The sequence below is a fragment of the Lepidochelys kempii genome, chromosome 8 (assembly GCF_965140285.1).
Source record: "Lepidochelys kempii isolate rLepKem1 chromosome 8, rLepKem1.hap1, whole genome shotgun sequence".
Classification (NCBI taxonomy): Eukaryota; Metazoa; Chordata; order Testudines; family Cheloniidae; genus Lepidochelys; species Lepidochelys kempii.
In genome coordinates, this window is record NC_136387.1 from 37,021,773 (window position 1) to 37,041,159 (window position 19,387).

The 19,387-nt window shown below is 42.0% G+C and overlaps 1 protein-coding gene across 10 annotated transcripts in view; it reads left to right on the top strand.

Moving 5' to 3' along the window:
- Positions 1 to 1,155: 1,155 nt before the first annotated feature.
- Positions 1,156 to 19,387, top strand: part of ANKHD1 (ankyrin repeat and KH domain containing 1) — a 206,672-nt gene continuing 188,440 nt past the window's right edge. For all 10 annotated transcript variants that reach the window (XM_073356055.2, XM_073356058.2, XM_073356056.2 and 7 more), the window contains exon 1: positions 1,156 to 1,549. In XM_073356055.2, coding sequence (XP_073212156.1) covers positions 1,274 to 1,549 — 276 coding nt within the window. In that variant the 5' untranslated portion in view covers positions 1,156 to 1,273. The remainder of the gene's footprint in view (positions 1,550 to 19,387) is intronic.

Here is a 19,387-nt window from a genome sequence, read left to right on the forward strand (position 1 = left end):
CAGAAAACACCCAACGATTTTGCAGGGGAAGGAGAAGCTAGGTGGCACGCCAGCCATTTCTCACAGCGGGGCACATCCCCCGCCCCGGCAGAGTAGGGTAAACTCCAAGTAACTGAGGGCAACAATGGCTATTATGCGCGCAGAGCTTGGCTCCCAGCCCCGGAGCAGCTCCGCTCCCACCATGTGCCAGCTCCCGGTGTTGGACTGGTTCCGGGTCTCAGAGATCCTGGCTGTAGTAGGTCCAGGCTGAACTGGCCTGCACCAACAGCCTCGCGTCCGGCGGACTGAGCGCCCCTGCCCGGCCCTCGCTGCGTCCCAGCCGCATGGACGCTCCGGACACAGCTAGGGCGCCAAGGGGCCGAGCTCGCCGTGGCAGGGCGGGCGCCGCGCACGGGAGGGGCCGGGCCGGGGGAAGCACGAGCCCTGCGGGGATCGCAGGGCGGGGGGAGCACGCGAAGAGGAGAACCCAGACACATCTGGGACAAGAAGTGAGCATCGTGGTGGGCGGGATCCGCAGAGTTGGGGAGGTGCCCACGCGGCTGTCAGCAGCGGCCGCCCTTGGCCTCCGTGTGGAGACGATGAAGGAAAGCAGACGGAATTGCAGACCAAGTGATTGACACCGTACTCATCCAGTTATATCTCCGCAGCAGGTTAGGCTGGGACAGGAGGCTGGGAAGGGAGGGCACGGCCTTTATCATTGACAGACACGGCTATCTTCCAATCATAGTAGGGGCGGAACCTGGTCTCACTGAGTGAGACCTTCAGAAGGAGTCAAAGGGAAGTATGTGACGGATTGGGAGAGAAGCCAATCATCCGGCGCCAAGCGCTGTGTGGTATGACTGATGTACTATCTGAACAATCAGAGTTTGGAAATCTCGAATTATAGTTGACCGACGGATATTTTATCCAATCAGTCTGCAGCTGTTCTGGGAGGGGCTTGACTGACATGCTGGCTGCCCAGTCAGATTTCCGCAAATTCAGGAAGAGACCGATGGTGAACGGGGCGGGGCGGCGAGAACAAACCGCCTCGGCGTGTGCTCTCAAGGCAGCATGATGGGAGCGCGTGACGAAGAGATGAGTGGCGGGAGTTTTGTCCAATAGAGCTGAGAGGCAGACCGAGCATGGCCAATGAGAGTGGGGGAAGCGGGCGGGCTAGGCGGTGCGGCGCTCCTAGTCCGGTTAGGTTGTGAGAAGTTAGTGGCGCTGCTGCTGGTGCTGTGAGGGGACGGAGACGGCTGGGCTGTGAGAACAGCGGCGGCCCCGGATCAGTGCGATGCTCACGGACGGCACCGCCGCCCCTGTCGGCGACGAGGAGATAGACTCGGTCACTCCCCGTGCCGCCCCCACCGCCGAGGCCCCCGCCGCGGCCGGGCCCGCCCCGCTGGGGCTGCGGGCCGTGCGCCTCTTCGGGGAGGCCGGGCCCGGCGGGCCAGGAGGCCCCGGAGCGCCCGACGCTGGAGAGGCCGCCCTCGACTTCAAGCTGGCGGCCGCCGTGCTGAGGAGTGGGGGTGGTGGCGGTTCCGGCAGCGATGAGGACGAAGTGTCCGAGGTGAGAGACCGATGGCCGGGCCGGGCCCGGCTTCTTCGCGCTCAGCCGCTTCCTGACTGGCCTAGGCCGGCTCCTACCGGCAGCGGCGACCTGGGGCCTGACCTTCTCTGCTCTGTAAAACGGGGCCCAAAACCTAACAGCGAGTCCGGGGGTCCCAGTGCTAGGCCTCCTGTGCACCCAGGAGCGGGGGCCTCCCAGCATCCAACCGCTTGTCTTGTTATGCGCCTTCAATCGTCGTGAGCGGGGGAGGGTCCCAGTACCAATCCTGTGCCCGCGGAATGGGGGCGTGGTACCGCACCCAAACTCCTCCAGTGTGTCCCTAGACTGTGGGGCTCAGCACCTCCACGTTCTCGTCTCCATAGCCAGTTTGAGGGGCGGGAGGCGGGTCTCATCAGCCTAGTCCCCCCCGGCTGGGAGGAGGTGATTTGAGCACCTCATCTGCACCCAGTCTTGGGGAGATGGGGTCCCAGCACCCACTTTTGTTTGTTTAGACTGATGGTATGGGTGGGGCAGGGGTTTAGTATATTCCTTCTCTCATATAATGTAGGAGGGTGGTGGTGGCGGCTTCCAGTACCTGGCCACCCTGAACCTACTCTGTACTCAGTCTTAAAGATCCCAGCACCCACTTATTGCTACTTCAGACTCGGGAGGAGGTGTGGGGGTTCCCATCACTTAGTCTTGTGATGAGACGAGGGGTTCCCCCACCCTTTCTAGAGATGGATGGAGGGAATTGCAGTCTCTAATCTCCCAAACACATGTATAACTTGAAGGGGGGTGTGTGTGTGGTGGTGGGCTGTATACCCATCAACATCCTATTTGGGGTCGGTGGGGGTTCTAAACTCTCAGTGAACACTACTTCATCTGGTCTAGGGAGGGAAGATAAATCTAAAGTTTTCATCCACCATCACCACCCACTGGTGCTATGGTGGGGGAATGAGTTCAGTTTCTCCTGTCAACTAATTGAAGGGAAGAGTTTCAAGGTCTTACCCACTACTACTGCCTCCACCTAAGCAGATTGTTCCTAGTGTCTAAAGCTCTCCAACCTTTGCACATCTTTGCAAGAGGGAAGAGATACAATGAACATAATACTGATTTCTCCCCCCCCCCCCCCCAACCAGAATTGGATGCCTGGAGTGGATTGATGCTTGAACATCTCTACTTTACAATTTCACCTGAAGGGATGGAAGGAGGGGCCAGCACTTATTTTGGTGTCTAGGCAGTCCGTTGTGCATGTGTCCACTCACCCCCAGACCTGGTGAATTCTGAACTGTTAGGTTTTGTCTGACTAAGAAAGTTGCACTAATTTAATAAAAATACATATTTTTAGTCCAATTGATTTAGTTAAACTTTCGTAAACCCCTGTGTGGGCACACTACTTACAGCTTTCTGAATAAACTGACATATCAATTCAGCTTAAGTGTCCACACCAGGACTAAACTGTTTTTTAAATTCTAAATAAATTGGTGGCACTTTTGTGTGTGAACATGGCCTCAATTTGAGGTTATGGCCCATAAATATCTATGTTCTTGTAAATATTCAAACTGAAATAACCCTCAACCCCACTGGAATATATTTGTAAAATACTTGAATCCGCTCCACCCGCTAGCTTAGGAAAAAATACCAATTGCTTTTCTGTTGGTATCTAGCATGTATCAAGCCTTCTATCTCTGTTCCTTCACATTTCAGTGTATCTCTGTTTTACAGCAGTGTTTACAAAACACAGGTCTAAGTGAGAACCACTCTGAGAATCTGTTAGCTAATTATGAAATCAAGAAAGATCTAAAACATACCTACAGAGATTCTGAAATAGTATATTTATTCTGATATTGATGCCATCATACTGGTAAAGATTCTGCTTTGGAAATTTATCCTCTTTGGGTATGTCTATGATGCAGATTAAGCGATGACAGTAACATGGGTAGGCATACCTGCACTAACTTTAATCTGGTGTGGGTAACAATAGTGTGAAGATGTGGTGGTAGGGTTTTCAGTGTGGGCCAGCAACAAGAGGTCATTGGTTACAGTCATTGGCAGGCTTGTACTGGGATGGGTAAGCCGTGCTGAAGTCCATGCCACTATGTATTTACTAATATTATCCCCACTAGCTAGATTAAAGCTAGCATGGGTATGCCTACCCATGCTACAATCATACCTTAATTTGTGATGTACCTTTAGTTACCTACTTCTCCATCTCAAGAGATGTGGATGTCTAATTGGTGTCTGTGAAGTACCATTGTGGAGATTCTCTGGTGAATGAGGCTATATAATGGCAAAGTACTATTTATAGTTGATGTCTGTAGATTCATTATAAACCATTGAGGGCAAAAAAGATTAGGAACTTTGTTCAAACACTTGCTCAAGGCTGGTTTAGCAAATAAACAAGAAAGCTCTTCTTGCAGAAAGACCTTTCTTGTTTAAAACATTTTAAAAGGTGCTGCCAAATAAATATTCAGAGGCTTCCAAAATACATGCGTAGATAAATTGGCTTAGTGTTTCTACCTGAGTTTGATCCTGAATGTGCTCATTACCTGTGCTCAGTATTTGGCAGAGATGACTGTATGAGGAAACATGACAGAGAAGGATGAGTCTTGTGACTGATTCCCTGCTAGGTTGTTATGGAACAAGGTTGACACAATTCAGGAGGAGCTATCTTTTAGCCTCCTTCTCTGTGGGAGAATATTAGAGGCACCTGCTGCTATTGTTCTGTGTTCCAAAGAAGCAACTGTAAGCTCTTGGGATGGAAAACTGCAGCGCTTGAATTAGACAGCTTTGAAAACTTAGCAAGTGTCTGAACTGTGGTCTCAAGTCATGAGTCAGTGACTCGGGTGTATGCTTTGAGGTACTATCAATGCTTGGAATTAGGGAGCACTTGAAGGGAGACTTAAAAATAAATAAATAGTGTGCTTCTGTTTATCCAGATGGCTTGGATGACATCCAAAAGTTCTGGATAAATGGAAGTGTTTTGTAAGTGACATAGGGTTATATGGGGAACACACTGGCTTCGGGTAACTAGGATTTTCAGATAGCTGGAATTATACTGTACTTGAAATGAAGGTTTGCCATGTCCCCTTAATCTGGGCTTTTTCTGCAGTTGGCTTCTATAGTTTTTTAAAAAAAAGAAACCTTGCTGAAATGACATCAATAACAAGTGTATGTACATATGGCAGTATTCTTAATATTTATAGATACTAAGGTCAGAAGGGACCATTATGATCATCTAGTCTGACCTCCTGCACAATGCAGGCCACAGAATCTCACCCACCCACTCCTGCGAAAACCTCTCACCTATGTCTGAGCTATTGAAGTCCTCAAATTGTGGTTTAAAGACTTCAAGGAGCAGAGAATCCTCCAGCAAGTGACCTGTGCCCCATGCTACAGAGGAAGGTGAAAAATCTCCAGGGCCTCTTCCAATCTGCCCTGGCAGAAAATTCCTTCCCGACCCCAGATATGGTGATCAGCTAAACCCTGAGCATATGGGCAAGATTCACCAGCCAGATACTACAGAAAATGCTTTCCTGGGTAACTTAGATCCCACCCCATCTAACATCCCATCACAGGGCATTAGGCCTAATTTTCCATGAATATTTAATTACCAAAACCATGTTATCCCATCATACCATCTCCTCCATAAACTTATCGAGTCTAATCTTAAAGCCAGATAGATCTTTTGCCCCCACTGCTTCCCTTGGAAGGCTATTCCAAAACTTCACTCCTCTGATGCATTGATGTGATTTTTAATATGGTAAAATAACTGGACTAGGATTAGTCAATGGCAGGTGAAGAAAATAACAAAATAAAATCATCATGGAGGTGCAGAAAATAGAATACAACACAAGTGTAAAACAAATACAGGATTCAAAAATGAATACAATTTCACAAAGGCAAGCTAAGTAATACTTACAGCATTTCTTATCTGAGGTTTCAAAGTTCATTAAAATGAAAATATTATCCCCATGTTGTAGGTGAGGAAACTGAGGCACAGAGGGGATGTGATTTGCCCACAGTCACACAGCCAGTCAGTGGCAGAGATGGGAATAGAACCCAGACCTCCTGACTCCCAGTCCATTGCCCTATATCCTGCATTATTCTGCATCCTATGAGACACTTAATGGAAAAAAACAGCTGGGGTGGGGATTGGGAAGCCTTTAAAGTAGAAACAGTAATTGGATATAACTTTTGAGCAATATCTTTCTTAGTTATTTTAAAGGCTTATTGTGTGGATGGAGGCAGAGGAGATGGGCATCAGATATAGAAAAAAACAAGGAAGGAGAATAATGAAAATGAATTAGTTTTGAGTCAGCAAAGGCCAAGAAACAGTACATATGGGGAAAGATTAGGAAACCTTGAATATGTCTCCATTGCAGTTAGATACTAATGGCTGGCCCATGCCAGCTGACATACCCCTTATGAACACATTTGTCAGTTTGAGTTCAAAAGAAGGGTTTAAAGGGAACTGAATCTAGTGGTGCAGATGAACTATGAAGAGGCTAATAAGGTGAGAGGAGATTTGAGAAACTGACACCTGTGATCAGCAGTAAAAATACGTCTAGTGCAAATTGGTCAGTAATTACGGATGATTCAAGCATGATCTATGGGAATCATATGAAGTAGAAAATCTTTTGCCTAGTACTTCTGGAAAAAATTAAGAGGGAAGCTGTAATTCTCTTGTACTTACAGAAGGTATTGCCACCAAAGGCTGTTTAACTTTGGAATCACCACAGATTTCCCATGGGTTTGGTAACAATAACAAAGGTCAAAAGATTCACATTTTAAACTTGGCCTGGGTTTGTAGTTGCAAGCTGCTGTGGCCTATTTTAAATGAGTTAATCTAGTTCTGAGTGAGCTGCCATCCCTGTGAAGCTGGATTCTGTTGAGGCTCTGGCAGTAGGTGCTGATGGAGTGAATAGGCATGGATAATGAACTATCTTCTTGATACTTGCTGTGATCCCTATAGGTTAAGTAGGAGGTATGTTGGCAGGTGCATATATGTGTGTGAAGTTTAGGCTACCTGTCCTTTGGCTATAGAAGATTACTGGGTCCAGGGCTATCAATATGTGAATCTCTTACCTTTTACCAATATTACATTAATTAAATTATTTAACTGAAGTCTGTCTTTTAAAAAGGGAAAACTGGGCTGCAGAAATAGAAGTACCAAATTGGAGTAAAGGACTATGATAGTTGAAGTATTTGCAATATTGTGTGCCTCACTGACCTATTGTAAAATGAAAAAGCAAGTCTGAGGTCATCTATAATGATAAAGGTACTCAAGGATCTTAGGGCTCAGAGTGGAGTCTGACTGCAATCATATACAAGTTTTGCAGGCCTCTTGTGTTCATAGTTATGTAGTCCTGATTCTTCAAAGGAAATTGGAGTTCACCCCTGCTGTAGAATGTCATTTAGTTCATTTGCATCCCTTTTTCAGAGTGGGTGGCCTGACAGCAGAATTGCCTTATGTATAAAATTTATTTGTTGCATAAGCCTCTGGGTATATTTACGTGAAACACAATTAAAAATCAGACACAACCTACCTTTAGAGTCCCTATGGTAGGTACCCCGTATCCTCCTTAATACGTAAGGATTTCTTGCAAGATGGATAAAAATAAATTATTTTAAAAAATCAAATGGGAGTTTTGATCAGATTTCTTTTAAATTTAAATTGCATTTTTATTTAGATATAAACTTCTTAAATAAACCCTTTAAAATTAAATCCTGAATTGACAACCCATGTTAAGGCCTAAACCTAATATAATCTATTAAAATTTAAATAAAGCTTCATCAGTGAGTCCTCTAAAACCTTTAATGAGCTAAAGGGTGCTGCTATTTTAATTATATAATGAATCAGGGAGAAAACATCTGTAATTTTTGAGGCCAACTCAAGCTTTGTAAATGTAACAATGTCATGTAATGCATTATCTATTTTCGGTCTTTATAACAGAGCAAATACTAATATTTACATTTTTGCAAATATGTAAGTATTTTGAAGAACGTGGGGACAGACTTCCAAAGGTATTTAGTCACCTACAGATACAAATAGATGTCTAGTGAGATTTTTTCAGAGGTGCCAAAGCAGATTATGTGCCTGCACACATTTGAAAATCCCAGTAAGCACTTCTCTGCATCTTGAAGCACCTAAAAAAAATACCTTTGTTTCTGGTCACCGCGGGACAGATTTTTCAATCTGTCAGCACATGGACTATAAATAACACTTGCTTTGTTTAATAAATCGGTTAATTTGAAATGCAAAACATGTTTTGATAAAACATATATTGAGTATCCAGTATATTTAAGGTTGTTTATTATAAACAGTTTTCAGATGTGGTTCTTATACATTTTTAATTGATTCCAGTTAAATTTACACATGAGTAAAATTAACTAGTAAATAGAAAGTGGTGAATGACATTTCTTAACCTACAACATTTATTCATGTTCTTAATTAATTATATGTTCGGCTATATAATTGTTTATATTATATTTACACACACTTTTTGCTAATCAGGAAGATAAATATCAAATTTAGTATAAAAACTATATTTAGCTGCAAATCAGCATGTGTAAATGCTGTACCAACCAATGAGAATAGGTACTCTCCTAAAGCAAAATTCAAAGTACAAGTTTAAAACATGATTAGAACTAATGATTTAAATTAATGTTTGTTGCTTGCTGATTCTAATTAGGATTAGAATCAGTGATTTAAATCACTCCACCCTGATTTCTTTTACCCAGTTTGCACTCAAGAAGATGCTTTGGACAAAAAATGAGTCTTGCACGTGTTAAATGGCTGTAATTTTTCTCATTGATTGACTTCAGAAGCTGATTATAACGTGTGCCTTATAGGGGAGCCTTTCTTCTGACCCCAAAAGAACCCTTCCTGGACCCATTTCAGTTCCAAAATTTTCACCTGAAGCAAGTAAATGTAGTTTATGTATCTATCATGAGGACTCCCTGGTAGTTCTCAGTGTTATCAGCTGAAGTCAAAAATACTGTGTCCTGAGGAGTAAGTTCTGATTGTCTTAATATGGACATCTGTATTTTCAGAAGTGATAATATTGCTTCAAATATCACCAAAGTCCTCTTATCTCCTGTGATTTTTATCTTGTCTTACTAATGGAAGTACCCATTTGCGGAATGAGGAAAGTGTAACTTAATAAAAATTTAGGAATTAATGAGTTATACTAATCAAATTCCTTTGTAAATATGGGAAATCTACAACATCATGTTTATGTATTGTCTGATAACTGATGTATTTAAGAGTTAAGGACATCCTGTTTGAAACGTTTCCATTGACACAGTATGATTTTCAACTCCTGTGATAGTCTAAATTATAAGAACAGTTGGACACTCTTGGTAGATTATTCTTATTTGCAAACCAGCTTTTAAAACTACACTACCTCCGTGTAAGCTTGAAAGCTTGTCTCACTAACAGAAGTTGGTCCAATAAAAGATAATACCTCACCCACCTTGTCTAACTATCCCTAAGTTTGAGGTAAATGGGTGATATCAGGTGATGGAGGGGGTCACATTTCAAGCAAAAACCTGTTCCATCAGTAGATACAATCCCAGGGATGGGTTACTTTCTTTTAATGGTTTAAACCAGTCCATTTGTGGTCATGAAGGTAAAGGTTTTCTTTTCTTTTAAATCTAATTTTGGAGGAACTGTGGGGTATGAAATTTTGGGGATTAAAACAGAACAGGCTGTTTTCATTTCCTTTTTCCATCTATAACTCCTAATAATCAGTTTTAATATAAATTGGAGACTTAACATTTTTCCTAACTACTTGTTTGTATAATTTTTTTTTCAGTATTATATCTATCAAAATGTAGCTAGAAGAGTCCTGTTCCTGAATGTAGTATGTGTTAATACCGTGCAATCATGTTGGGAAGAAACACATTCATGTTGCAAATGGTCTCATTTTTCAGTAGTTCTGCGATAACATGAGAACTTTTTCTTCCTCTTCTCTCCCCATTCCATTTTTGGCTGGTAGAAACTTTATAAACATTCATCCTTTCTCTGCAAGGCCGTTTCACAGTATCCCATAATTCTGACTAAGTAGGTCTGGTTGTGACTCGTTTCAGAGCCATCCAGTTCAGCTTTTGAGACAGGTGTTGATAGATGGTTAATTGTTGCAGTCTTTGCTGGTCAGAAGAGCCCAAAACTCTGATTCTCACTTGACTATGTAACACTTCTTCTAGGTCCATTTGCTGGCCCTACTCCAAAAATCCTTTTGTCTGTTTGAAAATAGAAGACACTTTACCCTAAATATTTGTTTAAATGCACAAAAATATGCAGACTATGTGCTTGTGACTTTGTTTTAATGTATGTTAGGGGCCCAGAGTTTCCACTAGGCCCATAAGTTATTCATCCCCAATTGCTTCCAATAAAACACAATCCCTCAACAACTCACTTCTTAACTACAGAAATCAAAACTCCCTGATGAAACCTTTTCTCCCCATCAATATCCTTCTTACCCAGAAACCTTAGTAAAATGATAAATGTTAATATACCTGGAAGGCTAACAAATCTGGCCTCTTTCAGACCAGAGAGAAGGAGATCAGCTTTTTGAGGTAAATGCATCACAAAGAGAGGTCTACAACTGGGCCCCAGTCTTAAATGAAGGGGATCCAGACCATACTACTAATTGCAAACATGACAGTAGAGCACAGGGAGAGAGGCCATCCCTTAAGTAGATATTCAAGCTGTGCATGGTTAAAAGCAGCACATTATTTATTATTTGTATTTTAATCTTCATTGTTAACTTTTTGAAAGACACTCCCAGGTTTCTAACCTCTTTACCACCAGTTCTCAAGTTTCCAGTGGAGTAGAATTTAGCAAGGGGATTGTAGTGGAGTTGCTTTGTTCACTGGAATAGACTTTTGTTAGGCTAAACCTGAAGCGTTATCCTATATTTCATTTGCTGGCTCTGCAGTGGCAGAACATGCGTGTAAACTTGTATGTGCTAGGTTTGACAAGTTTTACTAAAAATGGCACAAGATTTGGAAAAGCTCAGCATGGTCTTCACCAAGCTGTACACTTCTGTATAGTAGGAGACTTGAATGTGGAACGCTCTCAACTTCTTTCAGAGGCTCTGCTTTTTCTTTCTTCCGCTGGCAGTTGAAGGGCATTGCAATTCCTTTTCCTACAGGAGATCCTGTGAGCTTTATCATCTTATGTGGGAGTAGTCATTTTTAAATATTGAGGCGCTCTGGTGTGCCTGAAGCATATAGGTGGGGTGGGGAACAGGCTGATGAATTGCTAGATGGCGTGCTCATCTGTTCTGTTCGTACATTGTTAAGCACTCTTCTTTTTTTGTATTCTCAAGTTTTCTAAAAGTTATCTAGAACTGACTGGACTCTTTTAAAACTGGCACAATTACATAGAGATCACATTTTGAGGCCTAAACTGCTTGACATCTCACAAATCGGACCTTTCACATTGGGCCATGCTTGAAAAAGACCACTTTTACAAATAATTTTTTACTCAACCTGAGCCCAGGTGGCGTTAGCTGATCAAAGCAGCCCCCTCAATGATTTTTTTTTCTAGACTGGGAAAAAGTGTACTTGTAAAATGTGTTTATGTTTTTAAAGTGAACCATTTTCCTAATATAAACAAGACCAATTTTGGGCAGAGTAGTAAATAAAGAAGACTGAATAAACTATGAGCTCTCAATCCACCAGACACTTGGTCTGTTTTCCCATGTTTTCCTCTTTTGAGTTTGACAAGGGTGATGTGAACATTCCTCCTGTAGTGAAGTAGAAAGGAGGTGAGTGACGGCTCCCCCAGCCTCAGCGCGCAAGCATACCCTATTAGGAAGGAGAATGGAATCTTTCATGCCCAGGAATGGGGAGTTATCCCTTAACTTGTGCTTTTTGTGAAGATCCAACCTGAAATATGTACAGTAGATGGTTTTCTCTCCTAGGGTTGCTGGTGGTATAAGCAACTTCCCCCAGTAGAGCATAAAAGACAATCCCAAGGAAGCCCATTAGTTTTAGACAAATGTGGTTTTATGCTGCGTCTGGTAATTTGATATTTTTGTCTTTAATTTTTTTTTTAAATTTCTTGGGTTGAAATACTTGAGCTAGATCTAGCCTTCCTCATCCCAGCCTGGCTAAGCTGTTTTCTGTCTCCTCCTGGAGTTAAGTCATAATATTACATTTCTTATGTTGGTTATTTCCTTGAAAACAGTGATGTCAAACACAGGATTGTTTCCATGGAAATAGATAACATCAGAAATTGACTTCGGTCAAGATCTGAGGGGTGGGAATAAATAAGTTGTGGGGAAACCTTTTGAAGCAGTTATTAAATAATGAAAAAATGGATCAGCTGATTAGTAAACTGATTAGTGTATGCTGAAATATACTTGAACACATATAATGCTTAACAAATATAACTGTTTGCCTTAGACACTAAGGCCTTGTCATCTGTCTGTTTAAGGCCTTCCTTAGGTACAAGACTAGTTTGTTCTCTCCTTGATGTGTATACTTAACTCCCACTAGGTTTCATGTATTATGAATATGCTTTGAGAATAGAGCAGATGGCAGTCAGAACCAACTCTGTAGATATGGTGAGACCCTTGCTGGTAACTGCCAAGAATCACTTGAAACTAAAACTTCCTCAATCTACCTGTCTGCTAATCAGTCCTAGCTGCAGTCTTGTTTTTAGTTTATAACTCTTGAAGTAGTGACTGAAATATCTACCAATCTTGTAGCTTTCTTATAGGCAATTCAAAGGAGTTTCTGCACTTGTTCTGTTTTTCTGCTACCCTTATTTAACCACAACAAAACTACAAGATTACAGGCGCACCTTTTTTGTTTTTAATTTGTTGCCTTTCAAGAATGTTAATTTAATTTCTTTTTTGTGGTCGAACTTCCACAAATCACATGGTCCTGCTCCAATAATGGTTTCATCCTTAGCTCTGCCCTGGTAGTTTCCAGTATTCATGAAACTGTTCAGAGGTATTGTTTCATTTTAAATATGTATTTTGGTATAGGAAAGTTCTAAGTGAGAGAAAATAGTTGAGAGAAATCTGCTGATGTGTTTTATATGGACCAACTGTCCAACTTTTTTTTTAACGTCTGCCCATAAAAGTTATTTGACTTTGATTTGTTAATACTAACCTAAGAAAATTCAAAGCCTAGGACTCTGGATGTCTAACTTTTATCATGGAGGAATGTTCCCATACTGCATTTCTGTCTTGATGTATCACTTAAGTATGTATTTTCATATGTTAACATTGGCCTGAATTTTGAGAAGTGACTGGTGATTTTGGGTGTCCAGCATGAGATGCTTTGAGGTATTGCAGGTTGGGCACCCATAATTGGTGATCACTTCTGAAAATATAAGGCAGAGTTTTGTAAATAGCTTGTGTTACTAAAAGTCTTTTTAAGAAAATGTGTTAAGTAATGTTAACTATGGATACCTATACTTGAATTTCAGACTTCAGAGCACAGCACATGTCTGCTTTGCATTTGGGAAATAGTCTTTCTTATGTGCCCGGTGACACAGTATAAATCTAGTATTTTGTATGATCTACAAAATGAATTTGCAATAGACTGTATTTTGAAGTAAACATATTACAGCCTGGTTCCTACAGTCATGTTGTTTTTTCACTTCCTGATGACAGCTTAATGTCATGGAATGCTGGTCTCTTAAGGGGAGAAAAATCTATCAAAGTATGCAGTTTTGCTTTTTTGTCCTTTGGAGCAGGGTTCAGACTGTGATGTTTGTGGTGGTGTTTTTTGTACAAGTGCAATGTTATCTTTGAATTTTCTGAGGTGGTAAAATGTTTAATATTGAGGTAATTTGCACTCAGTGGTATGTCTCCAACCTCAGATTCACCTGGGTATTCTCCTTATGCTTGCTGACTGCTTAAGATATTCAGCAGTAGACGTTCACTCTGGCTCCTGAGATCTGACAGAGAATCTCTTTTCATGCACAACTTAAGAGGTGTGCAGCAGGGAGCATCTCTTCCTGGGCACCTTATATGTTCAACAAATGAGTGGATGGGGAGCTAACCAGCTCCCTCTACCAAAACCAACCTCTGGAGTGTCTGTCCTCAACAAACTACAGTTGGATTGTTGGCCTTCCAGCAATTCCTCCAGTCTTACTGGGGGGCTGATAACCTTATTTATGCTTACTGGGAGCTTAAAGGGGGCTTCTGGTGCATCCTACTCCCCAAGACTTTCAGTGGGAGTTTTGTGTGTGTTGGGGGGAGATGGCAGCATATGTGTGTAAAGCAGCGGTTCTAATGAGCCTCTTAAGAAGTACAGTGATATTGAAAAATCTGTTGCTTTCTTGTGACACCTCATACTCTACTGGAACCTGTAGGTGGCCCCCAAGGTCTATGCTCCCCCCATGTATCCGTGCTTGTACGCACCTCTTGTGGTCATAAGATGAGAGAGGTGGGGCAAAGCAGAGTAGGGAATTATTGTCCCATCTCCATGCTAAGGCTGTGTCTACACTAGCACTTTTGTCAGTAAAACTTTTGTTGGTTAGAGGTGTGGAAAACCCCACCACCACTAACTGATGTAAGTTACACTGACAGAAGCGCTGGTGTGGATAGCACTATTTTGGCGGGAGATGCTATCCTGCTGACATAGCTACCACCATTCTAGAGGTGGTTAAGGACTATTTAGAAAAGCTGGACGTGCACAAGTCCATGGGGCCGGACGAGTTGCATCCGAGAGTGCTGAAGGAATTGGCGGCTGTGATTGCAGAGCCATTGGCCATTATCTTTGAAAACTTGTGGCGAATGGGGGAAGTCCCGGATGATTGGAAAAAGGCTAATGTAGTGCCAATCTTTAAAAAAGGGAAGAAGGAGGATCCAGGGAACTACAGGCCAGTCAGCCTCACCTCAGTCCCCAGAAAAATCATGGAGCAGGTCCTCAAAGAATCAATCCTGAAGCACTTGCATGAGAGGAAAGTGATCAGGAACAGCCAGCATGGATTCACCAAGGGAAGGTCATGCCTGACTAATCTAATCGCCTTTTATGATGAGATTACTGGTTCTGTGGATGAAGGGAAAGCAGTGGATGTATTGTTTCTTGACTTTTAGCAAAGCTTTTGACACGGTCTCCCACAGTATTCTTGTCAGCAAGTTAAGGAGGTATGGGCTGAATGAATGCACTATAAGGTGGGTAGAAAGCTGGCTAGATTGTTGGGCTCAACGGGTAGTGATCAATGGCTCCATGTCTAGTTGGCAGCCGGTATCAAGTGGAGTGCTCCAAGGGTCAGTCCTGGGGCCGGTTTTGTTCAATATCTTCATAAATGATCTGGAGGATGGTGTGGATTGCACTCTCAGCAAATTTGCGGATGATACTAAACTGGGAGGAGTGGTAGATACGCTGGAGGGGAGGGATAGGATACAGAAGGACCTAGACAAATTGGAGGATTGGGCCAAAAGAAATCTGATGAGGTTCAATAAGGATAAGTGCAGGGTCCTGCACTTAGGATGGAAGAATCCAATGCACAGCTACAGACTAGGGACCGAATGGCTAGGCAGCAGTTCTGCGGAAAAGGACCTAGGGGTGACAGTGGACGAGAAGCTGGATATGAGTCAACAGTGTGCCCTTGTTGCCAAGAAGGCCAATGGCATTTTGGGATGTATAAGTAGGGGCATAGCGAGCAGATCGAGGGACGTGATCATTCCCCTCTATTCGACATTGGTGAGGCCTCATCTGGAGTACTGTGTCCAGTTTTGGGCCCCACACTTCAAGAAGGATGTGGATAAATTGGAGAGAGTCCAGCGAAGGGCAACAAAAATGAGTAGGGGTCTGGAACACATGAGTTATGAGGAGAGGCTGAGGGAGCTGGGATTGTTTAGCCTGCAGAAGAGAAGAATGAGGGGGGATTTGATAGCTGCTTTCAACTACCTGAAAGGGGGTTCCAAAGAGGATGGCTCTAGACTGTTCTCAATGGTAGCAGATGACAGAACGAGGAGTAATGGTCTCAAGTTGCAGTGGGGGAGGTTTAGATTGGATATTAGGAAAAACTTTTTCACTAAGAGGGTGGTGAAACACTGGAATGCGTTACCTAGGGAGGTGGTAGAATCTCCTTCCTTAGAGGTTTTTAAGGTCAGGCTTGACAAAGCCCTGGCTGGGATGATTTAACTGGGAATTGGTCCTGCTTTGAGCAGGGGGTTGGACTAGATGACCTTCAGGGGTCCCTTCCAACCGTGATATTCTATGATTCTATGATGGTTTCATTATGCTAATGGAAGAGCAGCTACACGGGAGACCTTATAGTGGTGCATCTGCAGTGGTACAGCTGTTCCGCTGTAAGGTCTCTAATGTAGACATAGCCTAAATAGATAAACCCAGTAAACTTGATTAAATTATGATCTGACAAACTATTAAATTATTCTGTGATTACCATCTTTTTAAAATTACAAACAGGTTTATTTTTAAATTTTACAAACAGTAAATAAAATTTTTGGTGGAAGACTTTTTTTTGCCATTGACAAACCTTCCTAGTAGTGATTGGTTTGCATAGAATCATAAAAATGGAGGGCTGCAAGGGACCATAATCAGTCAAGTCCGGCCCCCTGCTCTGAGGCAGGACAAGGTAAAGGTAGACCATCCTGACAGGTTTTTGTCCAATCTCTTCTTAAAAGCCTCCAGCCTCCAGTGAAAGGGATTCTATAACCTCTCTTGGAAACGTATTCTAGAACTTAACTATCTTTTATAGTAAGGAGGTTTTTCCTAATATCTAGCCTAAATCTTCCTTGCTGCAGATTAAGCTGATTACAACTTGCCCTATTTCCAGTTAATCACTGTCCTCTTTATAACCACCCTTAACATATTTGAAGACTGTTATCAGGCTCCCTCTCAGTTTTCTTATCTTGACTAAATGTGCCCAGTTTTTTAACCTGGCCTCATAGATCAGGTTTGCTAAACCTTTTTTCATTTTTGTTGCTCTCCTCTGGATGGTCTCCAGTTTGTCCACATCTTTCCTAAAATGTGGAACCCAGAGTTTGATGCAGAACTCCAGGTGAGGCCTCATCAGTGCTAAGCAGAGCAGGACAGTTACCTCCCATGTCAAATATAACACTCTTGTTAGTACATCCAGGAATGGTATTAGTCTTTTTCACAACTGCATCACATTGTCTCGTATTCAGTTTGTGATTCACTGTAACCCCCAGATCCTTTTCAGTGGTACCACCACCAAGCCAGTTATTTCCCATTTTGTAGTTGTGCATTTGATTTTCCTTCCTAAGTGAAGTTCTCTGCAGTTTTTTTATTGAATTTCATCTTGTTGATTTCAAACCAATTCTCCAATTTGTCAAGGTCATTATACATTCAAAGCCTGTCCTGCAAAAGTGCTTGCAACCCCTCCCAGTTTGATGTCATCCAGGGACTTTTATAAGCATGCTCCCCACTTTATTATCCAAGTAATTAGTGAAAATATTGAATAGAACTGGGCCCAAGGCTGAGCCCTACAGGACCCTACTAGATAAATCCTCCCAGTTTGACAGCAAGCCATTAATAACTACTCTTTGAGTGTCTTTCAGCCAGTTGTGCACCTACCTTACAATAATTACATCTAGACCACATTTCCATAGTTTGCTTATGAAAATGTCATGTGGTACTGTCAAAATAAAGATATGTTATAACTACTGCTTTCCCCCATCCACAAGGCCAGTAACTCTGTCAAAGAAGGAAATTAAGTTGGTTAGGCATGATTTGTTCTTGACAAATCCTTGCTGTCTATTCCTTATAACCCTTTTATCCGCTTGTTACTTACAAATTGAATGCTTAATAATTTTTTCCAGTATCTTTCCAGGTATTTAATTTATGTTGGCTGGTCTGTTGTTTCCTGGGTCCTCTTCATTACCCTTTTAAAGATAGGTACTATGTTTGCCCTTCACTAGTCCTCTGGGACCTCACCTGCGTCCATGATTTCTTGAAAATAGTTGCTGATGATTCAGAGATTGCTTCAGCTAGGTCCTTAAGTATGCTAGGATGAGTTTCATAAGGCCCTGTCAACTTGAATACATCTGACTTATCTAAATATTCTTTAACCTGTGTTCCCTATTTTGGCTTACATTCCTTCCCCCTTGTTTAATATTAATTGTGTTAAATATCTGGTCACCATTAACCTCTTAAGTGATGGTGGAAGCAAAATAGAGGTTAAACACCTCAGCCTTCTTGATGTCGTCAGTTATTAGCTCTCTTTCCCCACTAAGTAGAAGATCTACACATTCCTTCATCTTTCTCTTGCTCCTAATGCATTTAAAGAACCTGCATTTAGTGTCCCTTACTAGGTGTAACTCATTTTGGGCTTTAGCCTTTCTGATTTTGTCCCCACATGCTTGTGCTATTCTCTTGTACTCCTCCTTAGCAATTTGTCCATGTATCCACTTCTTTAGGATTCCTTTTCAATTTTTCAGGTCATTATGGCTCTATCAGGAGTTCTGTATTGGCCTTTTACTATTCTTATCTTTCCATCAAATTGGGATAGTTTGTAGTTATGCCTTTAATATTGCCCCTGTGAGAAATTACCAGCTCCCCTGGACTACTTTAGCCCTTAATTTTCTTCTCTTTGGATCTTACTTACCAGTCCTGAGTTTGTTAAAGCTTTGTCTTGTCTTGCTCTCGCTCCTTCCTTTCCGTAGAATCATGAAATCGTCATTTCATGATAATTTTCACCCAATATGCCTTCCAGATGCACTACCAATTCTTCTATGTTGGTCAGAATCAAGTCTAAAATGGCTGTCCTTCTTCCACTTTCTAAACCAAAAAGTTGTCCCCAATACATTCCAAGAACTTACTGGAAATCTTGTTTCACCATATTACTTTACCACAACAGCTCTCTGGCTAGTTAAAGTCCCCCTTTACTACCAGGTCTTGTATTAGATATTTATTTGTTCCTGATTTGGTGGTTCATAGTAGACCCCTACCATGATGTCACCCCTATTTTTCCCCCCCTTCTCTTTACACAGACTTGCAGCTGTTCTGCCCCTCACCTCCTTCTTACCTCAGAACAAGTGTATATATTCTTGATGTATAATGCAACACCCCCTTTTTTCCTGCCTTCCTGAACAAGCCACCCTTCTGTACCAATATTCCAGTCATGACTTATCCTACCAAGTCTCTGTGACAGTTAAATCATAATTTATCTTACGTACTAATATTTCCATTTCTTCCTGTATATTCTCCATTTTGAGTCCGTCTCAGGGCTAGAAACTTATAAAAAGAAAATTAGATCCTCAATAATGTGAAGTCCTGATTTGTTAGAGCTGGTATACCATTCTGACATAATACTTAAACATAATTTTAAAATTGTTCAGGCATTTAATCACATTTTGGTCTTGAACACTAGATCTTAACTAGATTAATTCAGTAAATGAATTTCTCATTTCTCTTTTGCTACGAAGTGACAAAATTAAGACTCTGAGCCTCTGTATTTAGGGGACTATAACTCATGAACCCCTTGTGCAGTTCACTTCCACAGTCACGGCAGCTACTCCGTAACTACCCACTTTCATTTAGCAATCCTATCTAGAGCAGAAATACTAGTGATGGGTACTCTTATTGATAGCAACACTGTTTTAAAAATAGTGGTTTAAAAAGAAACTTGGTAACTTAAACTTCAGTTTTACTTGCAGGATAGCCAAGATTGAGAATAATCTTGTGGTGCTGACTAGAAGACCTCAGTCGTTGACCAGGACCCCATTGTGCTTGGTGCTGTACAAACACACAATATTAAAATGGTCCCTGCCACTAAAAGTTGAGGTTTTTTTGGGTTGCATCTAGAAGACACTCGCCTAAAGAAATGGTAATACTGCAGCTTTCACTTCACCAACACAAGAGTACACATTTGTTCTCTTTTGCTTTTGTCACTTC